This window comes from Abramis brama, assembly GCF_963993115.1.
Source record: "Abramis brama genome assembly, chromosome: 1".
Classification (NCBI taxonomy): Eukaryota; Metazoa; Chordata; class Actinopteri; order Cypriniformes; family Leuciscidae; genus Abramis; species Abramis brama.
In genome coordinates, this window is record NC_139963.1 from 50,392,201 (window position 1) to 50,413,121 (window position 20,921).

The 20,921-nt window shown below is 37.2% G+C and overlaps 1 protein-coding gene across 1 annotated transcript in view; it reads left to right on the plus strand.

Annotated features, from left to right (window-relative positions):
• LOC311081484 (zinc-alpha-2-glycoprotein-like) overlaps positions 1-17,544 on the plus strand; it is a gene marked incomplete at both ends in the record, with an annotated part of 524,658 nt that extends 507,114 nt beyond the window's left edge. Inside the window, 5 exons of the mRNA XM_084112023.1 lie at positions 15,192-15,464; positions 15,568-15,855; positions 16,966-17,256; positions 17,416-17,481; positions 17,525-17,544. Coding sequence (XP_083968149.1) covers positions 15,192-15,464; positions 15,568-15,855; positions 16,966-17,256; positions 17,416-17,481; positions 17,525-17,544 — 938 coding nt within the window. The remainder of the gene's footprint in view (positions 1-15,191; positions 15,465-15,567; positions 15,856-16,965; positions 17,257-17,415; positions 17,482-17,524) is intronic.
• Positions 17,545-20,921: the final 3,377 nt, after the last annotated feature.

The following is a 20,921-nucleotide window of genomic DNA, read 5'->3' on the forward strand; positions in this document are numbered from 1 at the left end:
GTTAAGCTGATTAGGGTTCTGAATTAATGGCTGTCCGAATGATGTAGAAATATTATGCTGGCGTCGTTGTGGAAGGTTGTTAGGCTGTTGAACGTCACCATCTGTTAAAAAATTAGCAATTAAATACACAACCAAAACCATGTAAACATTATAGTAAAGCTTATTGAAGATCGAGAAACATATTGACTACTAACAAAGTAAATTATACATCTTTCCTACGTTTGATATTCTTTTTTCTGATTCTTTTCACTATGGACTTGATCCTTTTTAATGCTGTTTTCTCTCCATATTTATTCTGTAGTTCCTCTACTGTGTCTTCCAACCTCCCTGTTGTTCTTCTCCAGCTGTGTTAACCAAAGACAAACAGTTAGAAGAATAAAATGTATGTACAATAGCAAAAATAAAGTTGGTCATTAGTTGTTAGTAGAGATGCACCGATTACAATTTTCTAGGCCGATTCCGATTTCCGATTTTTCATTGAGTTTGACCTGCCGATACCGATTTTAGCCGATTCCGATACAATTTTTTTCTAACCACTTTACAGCACACACAAATATTTATTTTCGATCTTTTCTTTAACCCTTTCACGCGTAAGTTTAAAATATTCTAACTGACACCCCCACTCCCAGAGTGATTTTTTTTCAAGGTGAACGTTCCCTTTAATGTTTCCATGGGGACGCGTCACGCGATACACCGCAGTCACAATAATACTGTATGATAGATGTGTCGCTTTTATTTCGCTTTTCCTTTTTTATTCAAAATATTATAATATAACAAACTTGCTTACCATGTCATCAACTAGCCTATCTGATATTCCGATTCTCAAATACGTGTAAGTGAGTGTGTTTGGTCGTTTAAAAACCTTTATAAATAATCTTGATCTATAACATGAGATGGGTGCCGCAATGTTGTCCTGTCAGTCGGATTTACAGCACGCGAATTCGTCAGTTTCTCCCGAAATAAATGCAAGAAAGTGGCCGGTGAACTGAGAAGAATAGAGTAAACACTGCTAGTTGTGATATATGACAGCGCTGAACGCGTCCGACTCTGGCTCAGCGCCAGCCAACGCGCGAAAGCACAGTTTGAATCTGGCAGTTATGCGACGTCACTGAACATTCTAAATGTGGCACCGTAACGTTACTCTCAGGGGCACAGAAATAAAAATCCCATATATAAGACCGTACTTCTCAAAAGGTTAATCATGCGGCGCCCGAGTGCATTTGACCGGCATAAAATCGGCATATGTCAGACTGACCGGCCGGTCGCCGGTCATGGCCGATCACGTGAAAATCGCCCAATTCCGGTCACCAGCCGATCAATCGGTGCATCTCTAGTTGTTAGGGTTAGATACACCTGTAGACAGATTCATACACCCGTTCGCCTGTTTTCATTTAGCATACACCAGAGTTCAAACATTCACTTTTTCAAAGGCCGAAAGATTGCGCGGTCAAAATTTCTCTTTTTAACATAGGAGTTAAAAAATGTACATGAGTCACGACGCATTGCATTATGCACCTGACCTGCCGGCTGATGAAGTATTTATTACATCAAGAAAAATGGATGAATACATTTATTAGATTTATTTAATAATATTGCCAGTTCCATATTATCTTTATTAAAAAATAAGACAATAAATGATTTAATTTTTTTAATTTGACTGCATTCTTTACTTTTTGACTTATGAATTATAACAGACTGATGGGAAAAACATTATTTTGCTGTTCCTTTTTTTAAAATTTGTTTTATTATTCAACTATTTCTTTCTTTTTGTTAGTTTTTATTAGTTGTAATTTTATATAAACATTTAACTTTTAAAATAAAGGTTTTACAACAACATCACCATCTTCTGTTATATTTGGGCCTCCATGCTCATCTACTGTACAGTAAATGATATTGGTGAAGGGGGCCCGCATGAATATATTTTTTAGGGGGCCCCCGAATTCTCTAGCTACGGCCCTGTTCACATCGCATCGTAAGCGCATAATATCACCTGCTCAAGTACGTCTTGACGAGTTTCTTCTGTATTAAACAGCGAATCTTCTCAGTCAGATCGTCGCAAGATCTCAGGAATCCTCTCACACTGCTCGTGTTCACGCGCTCCATCGCTAACGATTCAAACTTCCATAAAGCGCGCCAAAACAGCAGCGCGGAGATGTGACGTCACCTGTCGAGCGGGCGCTCGTAAAAAGCACATCTTTGCATTTCTTCTGAAACCACAATTTTTAACATCACTAGCGCAACACTTATCGTATTGCCGGGTGTGATTGTAATGTTTTGTATGGCGTTTTCTTTACACTCTCCCCGGATATCTGTTTCCTACAGTTAGCTGTAATGTTAGTGAACTCTAGGTCTTCTCTTTGTTCATATACGACAGTATTCGCATGAATTGGCTTGATTTGATAAAATTATGTTTTAAACCATCATCTTCACTTGAGACATTTACATTATATTATGTACCGTCCTATACCGTTATACCGTCCTAGTTTTTAAATAGCGCTAAAATTTATATTTTAACCCTTTATGCGGATATGCCGCACAAGGTTCTCTGTTCTCTGGTTCAATGTTTTAAAAATAAAGACAGGGATGCCTCTTTCTATAAGCGACCCTCAAAATCTGTGCATACAACAAAACACGTGTAGGTGTACGATGATTTATCAGAAAATTACTTTTGTTTGAAGAAAAACTTAAATCAGCTGGTGCTTAATAACTATTGAAGTTATATTGAAGTTATGAATTCGGTAATGATGCGATATTTATCACGTTTTAATTTTAACTCAATACTCTAAAGGTCTATGAACTTTTAACATCTTGTTGGTCAAATTAACTTAAAGCCTGCGCAAAATTATTCTTAAAGCACATTAACTTAAAGCATGCGCATCCTAGCTACTTTCTAAATGTTTGTTACAGAACTTATGGTGAACAATTCAACCGTGCATATGTTTAATCAGATTTTGTTACTGGAATCGGGTCCTGGATCATAGAGGGTATTTAATAAGTTTAATAAGATTATGTGAGAGGACGACTAGACACTAGTCATGGGATGTCCGACAGAGAGAAGGGCTTGAGTGGTCACATTTTTATGTCTTCATCCAGAGCCTTCATCAAAAGTGCCTTTCCCCCCGCTTCGCAACGTAGCCATCCTCTTTCCGCCCCTGTGACGCCCGTAACATCGACCACCACGGCATCCGTTTCAGGCCAAATGGAGGATCGGGTGGGTTACTTAAACATGGCATTCAGCAACCTGACCCTCTCCAGCCCCATTTCCTCCCGTGGAGTTGAGGATATGTCTCACCAGCGCCCTCCGGCTTGTCACAATCTTGGCATGCGTCGGGAACAGGAACGCCTTGACACCTTTCAGAATTGGCCTCTTGCACCAGTAAGTCCGGCCGAGCTTGCCAAAGCTGGTTTCTACTACCTTGGTCAGGGCGACAGAGTGGCTTGCTTCAGTTGTGGAGGCCAGCTTAGCAACTGGGAACCGGGAGATCGTGCAGTATCAGAACACCAGAGGCATTACCCAAACTGCCGCTTCGTTCGAGGTGACCGTGCAGATAATGTACCTTTATCTGGTGGCGGCCTTTCCAATGGATCGGCAATGCAACAGTGTGAAGAAAGGTCGCTCACATTTGTCTACTGGCCCTCAAGAATAACTGTTCGACCAGACCAATTGGCTATGGCTGGTTTTTACTATGTTGGTCGTAATGATGACGTGAAGTGCTTTTGTTGCGATGGTGGACTCAGATGTTGGGAGTCTGGTGATGATCCATGGGTAGAACATGCCAAGTGGTTTCCAAGATGTGAATACCTGCTGCAAGAAAAGGGCCAAGAGTTTGTTCATCAGATTCAAGCAAGATTTCCAAGACTATTTGAACAGCTATTGACTAATGGAGACAGCGACTCAAGAGAATTTGTGAGAGAACAAGAGAACAATCCTGTGGTGAAGTCTGCTTTAGAGATGGAATTTGAGTGTGGCCTGGTGACCCAGACAAATGAAGCAGCATCCCCGAGTCAAGATCTTTCAGACTTGTCTATGGAGGAACAGTTAAGAAGACTTCAAGAGGAGCGCACATGCAAAGTTTGCATGGATAAGGAAGTGAACATTGTCTTCATCCCCTGTGGTCACCTAGTTGTGTGCAAAGAATGTGCGCCTTCTCTGCGCAAGTGCCCCATATGTAGAGGCTTGGTCAAAGGCGCTGTCCGTACTTTCCTATCATAAAACGAAGATATTCGTCATCCAAGTAACAACAGTTTTTACATTTAACTTAATAAATAATGAAAACAAAGGAGTTTATTATTTTCACTCGATCCAGTAACAAAATCTGATTAAACATATGCACGGTTGAATTGTTCACCATAAGTTCTGTAACAAACATTTAGAAAGTAGCTAGGATGCGCATGCTTTAAGTTAATGTGCTTTAAGAATAATTTTGCGCAGGCTTTAAGTTAATTTGACCAACAAGATGTTAAAGTTCATAGACCTTTAGAGTATTGAGTTAAAATTAAAACGTGATAAATATCGCATCATTACCGAATTCATAACTTCAATATAACTTCAATAGTTATTAAGCACCAGCTGATTTAAGTTTTTCTTCAAACAAAAGTAATTTTCTGATAAATCATCGTACACCTACACGTGTTTTGTTGTATGCACAGATTTTGAGGGTCGCTTATAGAAAGAGGCATCCCTGTCTTTATTTTTAAAACATTGAACCAGAGAACAGAGAACCTTGTGCGGCATATCCGCATAAAGGGTTAAAATATAAATTTTAGCGCTATTTAAAAACTAGGACGGTATAACGGTATAGGACGGTACATAATATAATGTAAATGTCTCAAGTGAAGATGATGGTTTAAAACATAATTTTATCAAATCAAGCCAATTCATGCGAATACTGTCGTATATGAACAAAGAGAAGACCTAGAGTTCACTAACATTACAGCTAACTGTAGGAAACAGATATCCGGGGAGAGTGTAAAGAAAACGCCATACAAAACATTACAATCACACCCGGCAATACGATAAGTGTTGCGCTAGTGATGTTAAAAATTGTGGTTTCAGAAGAAATGCAAAGATGTGCTTTTTACGAGCGCCCGCTCGACAGGTGACGTCACATCTCCGCGCTGCTGTTTTGGCGCGCTTTATGGAAGTTTGAATCGTTAGCGATGGAGCGCGTGAACACGAGCAGTGTGAGAGGATTCCTGAGATCTTGCGACGATCTGACTGAGAAGATTCGCTGTTTAATACAGAAGAAACTCGTCAAGACGTACTTGAGCAGGTGATATTATGCGCTTACGATGCGATGTGAACAGGGCCGTAGCTAGAGAATTCGGGGGCCCCCTAAAAAATATATTCATGCGGGCCCCCTTCACCAATATCATTTACTGTACAGTAGATGAGCATGGAGGCCCAAATATAACAGAAGATGGTGATGTTGTTGTAAAACCTTTATTTTAAAAGTTAAATGTTTATATAAAATTACAACTAATAAAAACTAACAAAAAGAAAGAAATAGTTGAATAATAAAACAAATTTTAAAAAAAGGAACAGCAAAATAATGTTTTTCCCATCAGTCTGTTATAATTCATAAGTCAAAAAGTAAAGAATGCAGTCAAATTAAAAAAATTAAATCATTTATTGTCTTATTTTTTAATAAAGATAATATGGAACTGGCAATATTATTAAATAAATCTAATAAATGTATTCATCCATTTTTCTTGATGTAATAAATACTTCATCAGCCGGCAGGTCAGGTGCATAATGCAATGCGTCGTGACTCATGTACATTTTTTAACTCCTATGTTAAAAAGAGAAATTTTGACCGCGCAATCTTTCGGCCTTTGAAAAAGTGAATGTTTGAACTCTGGTGTATGCTAAATGAAAACAGGCGAACGGGTGTATGAATCTGTCTACAGGTGTATCTAACCCTAACAACTAGAGATGCACCGATTGATCGGCTGGTGACCGGAATTGGGCGATTTTCACGTGATCGGCCATGACCGGCGACCGGCCGGTCAGTCTGACATATGCCGATTTTATGCCGGTCAAATGCACTCGGGCGCCGCATGATTAACCTTTTGAGAAGTACGGTCTTATATATGGGATTTTTATTTCTGTGCCCCTGAGAGTAACGTTACGGTGCCACATTTAGAATGTTCAGTGACGTCGCATAACTGCCAGATTCAAACTGTGCTTTCGCGCGTTGGCTGGCGCTGAGCCAGAGTCGGACGCGTTCAGCGCTGTCATATATCACAACTAGCAGTGTTTACTCTATTCTTCTCAGTTCACCGGCCACTTTCTTGCATTTATTTCGGGAGAAACTGACGAATTCGCGTGCTGTAAATCCGACTGACAGGACAACATTGCGGCACCCATCTCATGTTATAGATCAAGATTATTTATAAAGGTTTTTAAACGACCAAACACACTCACTTACACGTATTTGAGAATCGGAATATCAGATAGGCTAGTTGATGACATGGTAAGCAAGTTTGTTATATTATAATATTTTGAATAAAAAAGGAAAAGCGAAATAAAAGCGACACATCTATCATACAGTATTATTGTGACTGCGGTGTATCGCGTGACGCGTCCCCATGGAAACATTAAAGGGAACGTTCACCTTGAAAAAAAATCACTCTGGGAGTGGGGGTGTCAGTTAGAATATTTTAAACTTACGCGTGAAAGGGTTAAAGAAAAGATCGAAAATAAATATTTGTGTGTGCTGTAAAGTGGTTAGAAAAAAATTGTATCGGAATCGGCTAAAATCGGTATCGGCAGGTCAAACTCAATGAAAAATCGGAAATCGGAATCGGCCTAGAAAATTGTAATCGGTGCATCTCTACTAACAACTAATGACCAACTTTATTTTTGCTATTGTACATACATTTTATTCTTCTAACTGTTTGTCTTTGGTTAACACAGCTGGAGAAGAACAACAGGGAGGTTGGAAGACACAGTAGAGGAACTACAGAATAAATATGGAGAGAAAACAGCATTAAAAAGGATCAAGTCCATAGTGAAAAGAATCAGAAAAAAGAATATCAAACGTAGGAAAGATGTATAATTTACTTTGTTAGTAGTCAATATGTTTCTCGATCTTCAATAAGCTTTACTATAATGTTTACATGGTTTTGGTTGTGTATTTAATTGCTAATTTTTTAACAGATGGTGACGTTCAACAGCCTAACAACCTTCCACAACGACGCCAGCATAATATTTCTACATCATTCGGACAGCCATTAATTCAGAACCCTAATCAGCTTAACTTAACAATTGCCCAGAAGAATGGTGGGACAATAGTTACTACAATCATGGTAGAAAACACAATATATGGTGATGTTAACATCGGTGCGGTGAGTGTCTGATAATTTAAGAGACAGTTGCTTAGTTAAGAAATGATTTGTGTATGTTATATATATTTATGTATGTGTATTTTTGTTAAAGTTAGTCCATAGGGTGTGGAACTTTGCACAACTATTTACACGCATACTGTTTTTGACACAACATAGTGATTGTGAACATTCCATTTTTCTTTTTTTTTCTTTTTTTATTTATTTTAAATAATAGCCTACATCTCTTTCATTTTGTGCCGGATGTTAAAAGATAAAGGTATTAGTTAACAACAATTAAAAACTTTAAATCAACATGAAGCCATAATATTAATCAACAAAATATGGTTAAATTACAGTACAATTACTTCCATAATATTTTATTTTATTTTATTTACAAAGTTGTGTGTCGTGACTCGTGAGTGAGACCTCTCAAAGATTACACCAATATTAGATTTCTTGTTGCGTGGTCGGACTATATGCCAGAAGCTTAGTCATCAACATCTAAACTAAACATTATCATGGTTTAGTTGTATTTTAAAACAGTTTTTTTTTTCTTTTTTTTTCTGATTTTCATTTTTCAGGTTGATTTTTGTAGAAATGAGCAAAATACATTTATAAAAACAAGTTAATGACCTTGTGTCAGAACACAACAGGTCTTTTTATTGTAACTTTTGAAAAGTGTAATACAGTATTTGATTTTTACAAATACCTAAACCAACGGGCCTAAGCCGTTGACCCCTGAAGTTATGACTTCTGAAGGCCTCTCATGTGTAGATTCGCTCGGTGAAAAAATGGTATTTTAATAGCTAAAATCATTGTCTGTATTCATAAAATATGTCCTCATGGGTGTAAAATGACCTCTGCCAATGATCTGACTTATCCTCGTAAGCGAAACATTTCTTCAAGTTCAAGTTTCAGTTTTATTGTCATATGCATATTCGTACAGAGTACCACAGCAATGAAATGCAATGTGCCTTAGCACTCTCTCAGCACCAGTCAAAAATAAGATAGAATAGAATAGAATAGAATAGAATAAAAAATAAATCTAAAAACATACGCTCAATATCTTATCTTATCTTATCTTTATTTACATGGGGCGGGTAAGTCCAAGGAGGCTTCCGTGTCGTTCCGCCATCTTGAAACACTATAATACCAGAGAGGGACAAAAAGCGCTAGCCTAACTCAACACGTTTCATCATCAACACTACTCAACAGCACATTCAAAAGGACCATCAAAATAGTGTTACATTAAAAAGGCGTAATTGACAAAAATTTTAATTCTGAATTAAGTAATAATTATAACAAAAAGTTGAAATAAAAATTGACTATGCGTCATAATTATGAGATGAAAAGTTTAAATGATGATGTACTAAATTGAAATTATGATAAAGTAAATATTCCATAGTGAAATTTTCTGAATTCAATATAATTGTATTTGTGAAAATGATTCAGTACTGAAACAGCATTTATGAGTTTTTACATATCTTCTGCTTGTTTCTGCAGTTCGTGTAGGCCCCCAAGACTATAACTAAAAATGATTATTGATGAACTTGAATAACTTGAATTTTGTTGGCGATGTAAAAAAATTGTCTTCCCATACCGGGAGTCGAACCCGGGCAGCCTGGATGAAAACCAGGAATCCTAACCGCTAGACCATATGGGAGGTGTTGATACTGCCCCAGCCACATTTGAAAGACTGCACTGCACAGTACATTATAATGCAGGATCATACTTTTGCCGAGCCACGGGAGAAGGAATCCTCGTCGCCAAAAAGCTAAAATTGCTTTCTTCTCGACAGGTAAGTCAAAGGTATGGTCTAAATGACAAGCTTTTTCCATTGCTTGGTTGTGTAAATCATTATATAGGCAGCATAACGGTAGAACATGTACAATTAAACTCGATGAAGCACTATCGGAAGACATGTCGTCATAGATTCTTGACACATTACGGCTACCGCAGTTGCAACACGCATTTGAAAAAGCGAGTAGATGGGAGAACCACTAGATGGGAGAAATTCTTTTGGGAGGACTAACTTGTAGGGTCTTTAACAAAAAAAGCCTCCAAAATCGAGGAGGTCAAAGGGGATGCTTTCTGCTATATAGCTCTCCCCAAAGTCTGTTCATGCGGTCACCATAGGCTAATGCTAACATTTGAAACTTCTACATATATTTAAAGGGTAACATGTAAAGGGTTTCACCCTGTGTGTTTCCACACTGATTAAGGATAGTTCGGGGGATACAAGTAAAAATGATCTTATACGATCTTATACTTATACTTTGAATAAAGACGAGTAAAATTAAATATTCGCTCAAGACAAACTTTACTTATCTGAAATTGTGTGGTGATTTTCCAAATGATACAACTTAGTCTAAATAAGAGCAATGTGGAGTCCTCGGATTTCTTAAAACAACAAAACAACAAAACTTTGACAAAATGGTGTATGGACAAAAGATCTAAGACGACCAATCATACTTTTTGCTTTAATTATTATTATTTTATTTTTTTTATAATACACAAGTCTTCTTAGAAGATAAATAGAAGATATGATTTTAATAATACTTTAAAGATTTAATTTAAACAGTCTTTTAATTTTAAAAGATCTAATTTAAACTTTTAAGGTTATGGTTTTAAATGAGAGAGAGAGAGAGAGAGAGAGAGAGAGAGAGAGAGAGAGAGAGAGAGAGAGAGAACCACTCTGTGATTTTATATTATATAATTTATATACTTTTAAAGAATAGAATGTTTTTCAACTTTAGTTAAATTAGCAAGATATTATTTTATAACCATATCATTTATACTTTTAAAGAACAGTATGTTTTCAACTTTAGTTTAATTAGCATGATAATTATTTTAAAGGATAGATTTTTATTTTTATTTTTTGTATGACATTGTTTAATCACAGTGTCTGAACAGCACGTTTCAAATGTCAGAGTTCAAATGTGAAGGCTGGGAGAGGGAATCCTGTGACACACACACACACACACACACATAGACGCGTGGCCATCAATGGTATGGACATTGATGTGTTAAGAGCTTATTCAACTCTCTCTAAAAAATGTAAGATGATTTTTATTCTTTTAGTAAGATATATTGTATAAGAATTTCATTATATACTTTTAAAGGATAGAATGTTTTTTAAACATCATCCGACTGCTCAGCCCCGTCACTAAGTTACTAACACAGAAAATAGACCGCTGTGTAACAGATAATGATTGTTACAAAGACGTTTATATCAGCGAATACAGACCGCTAAGTCAGCATAGAAAGTGCAAAGCAGGATGGACATAGACTAACCAAAGCGCAATAATTTATTTTAACCTGTCAGACGGCCCGCAAAAATGACCAGCATCAGTGTTTTTAAACAAATGACTGTTGACTTGTATACAAGTGACTTGTATGAACGCCAAGTCAGCATACAAACTGTGAGAGCACAGCGTTCATCCTATGAAGTCATCATCCTATGATTTTTTTATATTTTTGACTGAAATAGCTGTCTTAATATCATATATTATATTGAGTATGTTTTTCAATGTTAGTTAGTGTGATATTTAGGAAACCCCATTCTCACTTTCACTGCTCTGGAATGCGAGGGGGGTCTGAACTCAGCCAGAGAGAACGCGCGCATAGACGCAGGCACGCTCGCCCCCCTCTTCCTGCCGACACACACACACACACACACACACATAGACGCGCGCGCCACTCTGAGTGCTCTGGTGAGCTAATTCAGGAAAAAACAGTGTTTTTGTTTTACCAGTTTTAATAATGTATTGAATTTAAAAACATTATTACGACTTTTAATAATATATTACATTTAAAACATTTTTAAACCTTATGATTTTAGCCCTAACACAATGTCTCATCGTGATCACTGAATACAACCCTAGGAGTCAGAGACCGTCAGGTGGTACTGTAAGAGAGAACCACTCTGCGATTTTATATTATATTATAAGCAATTAATTTATATACTTTTAAAAGAATAGAATGTTTTTCAACCTTAGTTAAATTATTTTATACTTTAAAAGAACAGAATGTTTTCAACTCTTTTTTTTGTGATAGGTTTTAGTATTTAGTAAAATCCTTATTCATTTTATTCTTTTGTGCGATAGACAACACACTGATTTTTCATAAGCTGTACGTTGTTTTTCTTCAGCGCTCTATAAACATTTAACTGCTTGTATATTTGTTTTTTCCAATGATTGTGTGACACACTTTCAGTCTTTTCTTCTCACTTTCACTGTCACCTCAGGAATGTCAGAGGACGCGCGCACAATCACACACACACACACACACACACACACACACACACACACACACACACACACACTAATGGCTGTGTAGCAGAGATATCAGTACACAAAGTGAAAAAAAACAGCCATTAGTGTGCACAAGAGATAATGATTGTGTGACACACTTTCAGTCTTCAAACTTTCTGTCAAAACCACATGATCTTCGACTAGCTAGGACAATAGGGCAAACCATAACAACAACATATGCTGGAAAGATAATAGATAAAAACAACATATGTGGTAGATAAACCTGTCAAAAACACATGATCGAAGGGTCAATAGGACAATCCATATCCATATCAATACACGCCAGAAAGGGCGGGACAAGGCCAACCGTCAACCGGAAGGGCGGTGACCAGATGTCATATCTAGGGGGCGGGACCGGAAGTCATCAATCATTTTGACACATGGTGAATCATAATTACTACTCCAATTAAATTTTATGAGAAAAAAAGGTCTGAAAATGTTTTGAATATAAAGAAAAATATTATGGATTCTCGATTTGTGATGCGGAATGCGAGCTATAACGCACATATGTGCTCTTTTTATGTTTATTAGAGGTTGAAATCAAATCAAATACTGCCAAAACACCCATACTATTTCTGAATAGGATGTCTATTTCATAAATTGTGTGAAATTATGGAAATACATGCTCAGATCACTCAAAACATATATGAAAATGGAGACGCCCTTATATGGTCAGTAAGGAAGCTGGCTGTCCATCTAGTGAAAAAAATTGGTACTGCGCCCAAATAAAATCTTACTGAAAGCTAATTTTTTGTAGCCTGGGAAAACCCAGACTACTTCCGGCGAATTTTAATTCTCTCTCCAGGATAGTCTGGAGAAGAGCCCATTCAAACTCATTTCTGTGCCGCCGAAATCGCGGCACCAATCAGAAACGTTTGGGGAGGGATTTATATGATGACGACAGCGCAGCGACGCTGAAGGAGATTTCATTACAAAGATGGATGCCTCCGTGGAAAATCACTCGTTCGAATCATAGACAGTATATAAACGAATCAGTTATCGCGTCTGTTTTGAGCGATTTAAACTTACCATTTTTGTTAAAAACGGAGCAAAGAACAACACTCGAAGCATACGTCATCTCAACCCTTCGCAAATATCCGCCCCCCTTAGTTACTGTCGCTATGCCCGACAAGCTACGCTGCTCTCACGCACACACCATGTTCTCACGCAGTGAAAAATACATCGCGGAGCAGAGAGGAGACTGACAACACACTGACAGACAGGACAGACCAGGTTACTTTTCGGTTACTTTTGATATTAAACATATTAAACAAAGTCTCACCTTTCAAATTTGGTCATTTTTTTAAAGAAATTTAAACGACACATACCGTTTTGTGGCTCTTTAATGTGTCTGACAGATCGCTGTAGAGCATCAGTTAAAGCTGCTCGTGAACCGATCATCTCTTCCTTCTAGTTCATTTATAGCATCAAATAAACATGAATGAACATGGGAAGGATTGTTGTTTTAACCGCGGAAAGATGTCAGTACACTCCGTTTTTCATGTTCAAATCCTCCCATGTTAATCTGCTATCTCTCCTGACTGCTTTGTCGGACAAAATGGCGGATGGTGGATTATGATTGGTTAGATCGCCTGTCAATCAAGCTCCCTGCGAAGGGTCAGGTGACGCCCCTTTGGAAATGATTTGTCTACATAGCTTCGCCAGACCCTACACTCAGTTTCAACTGAGAAGGGTCTGGTTTTAACCAGGCTACATTTTTTGAGATATCAACCTAAAATTTGGAACACAACTTGTTTAGATTTTTGGCTTTAATTTTCTAGCAGTTTTAGAGTAAAATATATTTTGTAATATATATATATATTTTATAAAATATAAATAATTATATTTTTACATTGTATATTTTCATAAACTCAAACTTATATAACTTTTTTTCTGTTTTACTTTCATAATTTATTCCACTTCTACAATAATCTGGCAAATGTCTTCTTAAAAACAAGACCAACCATATGTCTATATTCCAAAGCATTCTTGAATTACAACCATTTAAGTTTGGTAATTTTTTTGTCTATGAGAAAAAAGGGGGGGGGGTGACAGTTAAAGGGTTAATTATTATTTATTAAATTTATTAATAAACGTTATCTATTAAACATTTTAATAATTGTTATTTTTGAACCAATTTTGGGTTCATTTTATGCAAGAAATATAGTTATTTTTAAACAATAGTTGAGTTACCCAGCAGGTTGGGTAAAAAACAACCCAATCGCTGGGTTTGTCCATATTTAACCTAGCTTGGGTTATTTTAACCCAGCATTTTAATATACGTAGAACATCATAATCATTTATTTGTTTCATACAAGGACTACAGCACTTGTTTTGAGAATATTGTCAATAAAAAAGACTTGACTTTAGACATTCAAAATGTTAAGCTTGTAATAATGTTTTTAATTCCAGTGGTACTGGTGGATTTCCGCTGGAAATTCGAGCATGTCTTTGCGTCATTACGTCACATCTGTACTGTACACATAAAGAAGAGTCTCGGCTAGTAGGCTATGAGTGTGTGGATGTTGGAGGTGGAGATTTATAGCCTTTTCTCACAGCACTTGATATAATTAAACTTATTAATTTGATGGCGGATCCAGAAAGGTTCAAATGACAATCACCAACTGGAGATTCACCCGTTGTAAAACGCGAAAGACTTCGGAGAAAAAAAGAGACTGCAACCGGACCATGTGAAAACAAGGATAAATATCGGAAGGGCATTAAATATAGTCATGCAATGCTGATGTTGTTAATATTAACAATTTGAGAAAAACGTATAATTTGCACGGTTTGCCGTGATATGATAAGCGATCGTTAGATTTAATCAGCGTGATTTACTGCAATGCTTTTTTCCCCTTAGTTGGTCAGAACAAAAGTGGATGTTACTTAGTTGTTCAGATCACATTTTCCGGTGAAAATTCTTATGTTGGTCATACTTCAAAAAGTAGAATCTGTGATTACGAATGACAGTATCCACACCGGCGCGGCGACTGACAGCCGCACATTCTCCTCAAAACATCGGATTCATCTGCGCTGTGCCGTGTCGAGGCACAACCCACATATAGTTGATAATTCCGCGAATAACTGCAATTGCAGATTTCGAACAGAGGAAAAACTGCGGACTGCAGCTTTAATAAATGAGTGTTCTGGCATTTTTCTGTGTATTCCTGTATACTGTTATATATCTTGTTCTGTTTAAAAAAAAATCAAATTGATGACTTAAAAGATGAAATTGTATTCTTAAGTCATACTTTTTATGTAGTATGTCATAATTTTGACTTTTTATCTTATAACTATGAATAATTTATTAATAATTTAGAGTAATAATTTAGTAAGTCATGATAATGTAATATAAATCTTTCAGGATCAGTTGTCAGTAAAATGTACACAGTTACACAAAAACTACCCAGCCAAAGTAATACAAAATAATCAAATTAAAGGATCCAACAAGCTGAATCTAAAATAATAAAAATAATAAGTTCATAAAAATATTATTTAAGAGTGCAGTTCTTTTATGCCTTTTTATGGGTATTTTATTCCTCATTGTAGAGAAACACTCGCTGTATTACATTTACACTGGTTTGTCCAAACCTGTGGATCTGCCGGGTATCTATGAATTCACTGCTATGGGTCTGCTAGACGACACACAGATCGACTATTACAATAGTAAAGAAAAGAGAAAGATTCCCACACAGCCCTGGATGAAAGAGAAACTGCAGGAGGATTACTGGGAAAAAGGCACTCAGTCGAGAAAGAGCAAAGAACAGTGGTTTAATGTCAATATCAAGATTCTGATGGACCGCATGAGACACAATACATCAGGTGAGGAACACTCATGCTGTTTAATCTGCATATACCTAAATTAATTACTCATATTATTATTTTTTACTATTGTTGCAAACATTTTGCTTCATCTCCATTTCAGATCTTAATGTTCTTCAGAGGAGAGTTGGTTGTAAAGTTGATCAGCAGGGACGTGAAGTGAAGTTTTCCCATGGCATTTATGAGTTCAGTTATGATGGAGAGAACTTCTTGTCTTTTGATGATAAAGAGTCTCAGTGGGTCGCCCCAGTTGTCGCAGCTCTACCAACCAAGAGAAAGTGGGACAATGTGCCGATCCTAAACCAATACACCAAAGGCTACCTGGAGAAAGAGTGTGTGGACTGGCTCAACAAATTCAGAGAATATAGAGACGAGGAGCTCAGAAACGGATGTGAGTTTGGATGTGTTCACACTGTCAGTCCAAATCTGATTATCCGTGCATCCGAATGAACTCTGATCTTAAATTATTTACTGTCCACAATGAGTATCTCTTCAGATTTGATTTGTGTGTCCATCCCGCTCTTTCGTTTTCCGGGAATATCTGCATTTCTCTCTATGGAAATGACGGTGTTGGTGGGTATACGCAAAAAACAACAGCAACAGCAACAGCAGCAACATATAGGGGGGTTGCAATACAGATGTTCTCTTATTTAAAACATGACTCGATGTGAGCTGGCGTGCAGGACTACTGCGTCTTCTGAGGCAGCGGTAGAAGGAGGACAGACTCAATCGTATCACCGTTATATTGTTATGTTTTGCTCACGCCTGCACTTAAAGGTGCAGAGTGTAATTTTAGCGCCATCTAGTGGTGAGGTTGCGGATTGCAACCAACAGAAGTTACGGTGGCCGACAGGAAGTGACGTTGTCGTCTGAGACAGCAGAGAGTAGCCAGTCCAGCAATGAGGTTTCTTTACAAAGATAAATTAGGAAATTAGGTTTACTTAATTATTCAGTAAAACGATATGTTATTGCGAATATTATTGTTACTTTATTCATCATTGTGTCAGTGTTTTATTCACTGACTTTAGCTAGATCTTTGCATGAAGAACAACATAGTAACGAAACATGTTTGTCCGTTTAGGGCTCCTGTAGAAACATGTCGATGTAAGCGGACCCGCGGTGTGTGTAGGCAGAAATGGCTCATTCTAAGGTAATACAAACATAACGGTTCAAGGTCTTTATACACCACTGAAAACATAGTTATGTATATGATATTGCATTTGCCAACAGATCCTCCTTAATATTACACAATGAACCATTAACTGCAACAACCTTGTTTCTGCAGCAACTTTCAGCATGTTTCTTATAACAACGTCTGAAGTTTTAATGTGATTTATTTTATTTTTGCCGTTGACACACGCTAAATGTGTTCGGATTCCAATCGGATATGCACAACAATCATATTTGAACTGACAGTCTGAATGATGCTGAGATTTGTTTATTATCTGCAGGTTTCATATAGAGATGAAACTGATTAATCCACTGATTCCTGTGTTTTCAGCTCCTCCAGGTGTGCATTTGTTTGTAATAAGGTCTATCAGGGACAGATCCAAGCTGAAACTGACCTGTCTGGCCACTGGCTTCCACCCCAAAGACATGATGATGACCATTAGCATTAGGCAATATCGCACATCTCTGCCTGATGATCAGATTGAATCCTCAGGAATCAGACCAAACCATGATGGATCCTATCAGCTGAGGAAGAGTGTGGAGATCAAGAAGGAGGAAAAATATCAATATGATTGTCTTGTGTCTCACAGTTCCTTCAAAGAACCAATTATCGAAAAACTAGGTAGGCAAACTGCAAGCATTCAATTATTATATATACATTGTAATGCCTTTTTCAGATATTATTTAGAATTCAAATATTCAGATATTGTTTCAGCTTTGTTCATGTCTGAGAATAGCACTGCACTGCCACTACACACTTCCTTTTATCCTGGTTTTCTAGCTGTCGAATCACTGAATGCCTATACAGCGAATGCTGAAGAACCTTTGCCTGAGCAAGAGTCTGATGGTATGTCTTCACTACTTTTTTTAAAAGCTTTGTTATTTATCAGGCAAATTTCCATTAGATTAGCACTGTAGATTTGACATTTCACTGTTTCTCCAACAGGACACGTGAGTTCTGCTGAAACCTCACACAGCAGCACAACTGTTTCCATGTTTTATCTCTCTCTCATATTTCATTTGATCTTGATATTTTGAAGCACTTTCCTCGAGAAACTGACAAGATTTTCCAGACTCAAACTGAATGTTATGAATGAAATTCAGTTATTAAATTTTTTTTATTAATCAAACGTGTGAGTTTGTCTTTCTGACTTGCATAGAGACCCATCAGCGTGTTTCCACTGTAAAATAGAATTTCCATCAATATTTTCAATAATAAATCAAGTACATTTTGCCAGACATTTATGCACAGTAACATTATGAATAGCTGTCTCTTGACAAACATTTCAAAATCAAAATTTGACATCTATATCTTTTTAAATTGAAGAAGATAATGTTTAGCAGGTTATATTCTATGAATAAGTCTAAAAAATATTTCTCTAACCTAATTTCTTAGGAAAAAATGATTAGACAACAGTAAATTTTTCTTCCATTGACATCATCAACAAATTGACTCCAGTGTATAATAACATTTGGTGGTGTAAGAGTGTTATTTTGGAACATGTCTATTTTTAAGCAGTTATTGTTGCAAAAAGCATATTTCACAAAAGCAGGTTTGGGTGAAGAGGAGGGAGATTCAAACAATCCAGTCTCCTTTTGTTTTTTAAACAGCATGCACACACACACACACACACACACACACACACACACACACACACACACACACACACACACACACACACACACACACAGGGATTGGACTAGAGTCCTTTACAAACATTACAAACAGTGGTATGAACACACAGGAAAGTGTTTTTTCCTTGAAATAAAGTTGGTTGAATGTCACGTTGTCACGTTTAAATCTAATTTTAAACTAGATGTACCGCATGGCGGTAAAAAATATGACCGCCGCTCAGGCCTGCACTGGCTTTCCACAAAAATAAATGACGTGGAGAAATTTGGCTGTATTGCGTGTTTATGTATATAAGTTGTATATTTTAAAAGACTGTCTGGAGTATTCCTGTGGATCATGGATAATTTAAAGTTTTGTAATTATTTGCCATTACTATTTAAGTTTTATATCAAAAGTCATTAGTTTAGACACTTAACATCCATAATGTGAAAACGTCACATCCATAACAGTGGTTTTCCCTACATAATGTATTACAAAAATGAGTTTCAAAAACACACTTATTGTGTTCAAGTCTTTTTCATGCTACATCGGCAGTTTGTTTAATAATTCACAGAGTTTGTAGGACACTTGTAAAGTGTGTGTATTTCATGTTATGTCCATAACGCTGATAAAATGTATTCATAGTGTGTGTCTGTGTGTGTGTGTGTGTGTCTGTGCGGGTATGTATGCGTGCGTACATGTGTGTGCACGTGTGTGTTTGTGTGTGTGTGTCTGTGCATGTGGATTTGTATGTGTGTGTATGGGTGTGTGTCTGTGCGTGTGGATGTCAGTGTGTGTGCATGCTTGCGTGTGTTTGTATTCCTGCATGTGTGTGTGTGATCATCCTAAACCAGCAACCCTTCGCTCAACAGCACCATCTACAGTCACTAAATGTGCACATAAATGAATTTATTTTATACCCCCACATGGATGGAATTCTACGAAACTTAGCATACCCCTAGAGGATGTCAAGTTAATCATACACATGAAATATGGTGCAGTTCTGAACATCTCAACTGAAGATAGGGGCGATTAAAGCAGAATAATATTGCATTTTCATTTTTTATGGGAGGGGCGCACATCACAAATGAGTGATTATGGGCTAGGTTGATGTGGGCCCTTAAGACCAACATACCATAAAAATGTCTTCATCCTCGGTGCCACGGTTCAGGTAGTTAGTAAGGAAAAACTGCATTTTTTGGGTTTGGGGGGGGCCCAGCGCAGGGGGGGGGGGGGGGGGGGGGAGTGGCCCCTGGGGACCAAACGAAATTTTTCCGTAAAAGTCTAGTGGGGCTACATGCCCACCAAATTTCATGTTCCCCGGTGTTTCGGTGTCCCTGGTATCGTTGACGAAAAATTCAGTAGATGACAAAAAAAAAAAAAAAAATTCTATATGAAAGAAAACCCTATATGACCGCTTTCGCTAGCGGCGGTCATAATTAGATTGTCACGTTGATTTTGTAATAAATAAATAAATAGATAGATGATAAATAAATAAATAGATAATAAAATAAATAATCCACGCTGAAGGTGAAATTAATAGACGTCACACATAAGTATAGTATATTGGATGAAGACCATTTGCATACATATATGTGCACTCCAAAAGTAGGAAGTATAACTTGGTGAGAAACACACTAGATAGTCGAGGTGAACTGTCTAACATCATAAGAGAACTTACAAAATGTCAGAACTGCTTTCACTTTCAGTTTGAATCGTGTGCCGCTGTTTGTCTCCTGAAGGAGGCGCTGTGACTTCATCAGAAACACCAGAAAAAAAAAGCCTTGTCAAATCCGCAGTGATGAAATGTTTTAGCTCAATAACATTAATCAGATGTTAACAATATCTTGTGTAAAGACAATATTTAAACCAGTTGATCACTGACACAGCAGCAGCTCTGTTATAACTGATCTCAGAGCAGCTGCTGTCTGGACGACAGGAGGAATGCTGCACATGCGCACATGGCAGCAAAAAATCAAAACCTGACAGCCTCTGCTAGAAATCTTATAATGGGCCGTGGTTGGATCTTCCATCAGGACAACGATCCAAAACAAACATCAAAATGAACACAAAAATGTGTTAGGGAGCACAAAATGAAGCTTCTGCCATGACCGTCTCAGTTCCCTGACCTGAACCATATAGAAAATGAGTGGAGTGAACTGAAGAGAAGAAGCACCAACATGGATCTGGGAATCTGGGAGAGATTCTGTATGAAGGAATGATCGCTGATCTCTTGTCAGGTGTTCTCCAAACTCATCAGGCATTATAGGAGAAGACTCAGAGCTGGTATCTTGGCAAAAGTAGATTGCAAAAAGGTATTTAATAACAGGGTGCCAACAATTGTGGCCAACGTGTTTTGGAGAAAAACATTTATTTCATAATTTGATTTACCCCCCATTTTTTGAATGAAAGATTAATTTTTTTACAGCCAGTTTTGATCATATTTACCAGGGGTGCCATTACTTCTGACCATGACTGTATATAAACATAGGCTATAGTTATTTCATTATCAAACTACTTGGAATTATCAATTAAACTCTCCCTCACAGTGTCTGAGAGATATTAAAATATTGGTACAGAAAAACCTTAGAAGAAATCTTTTTACTCTTTTACTCTACACATGCCAATTACTGAATTTTTAAAACATTGTTGCACATGATAACAACTATCATAAA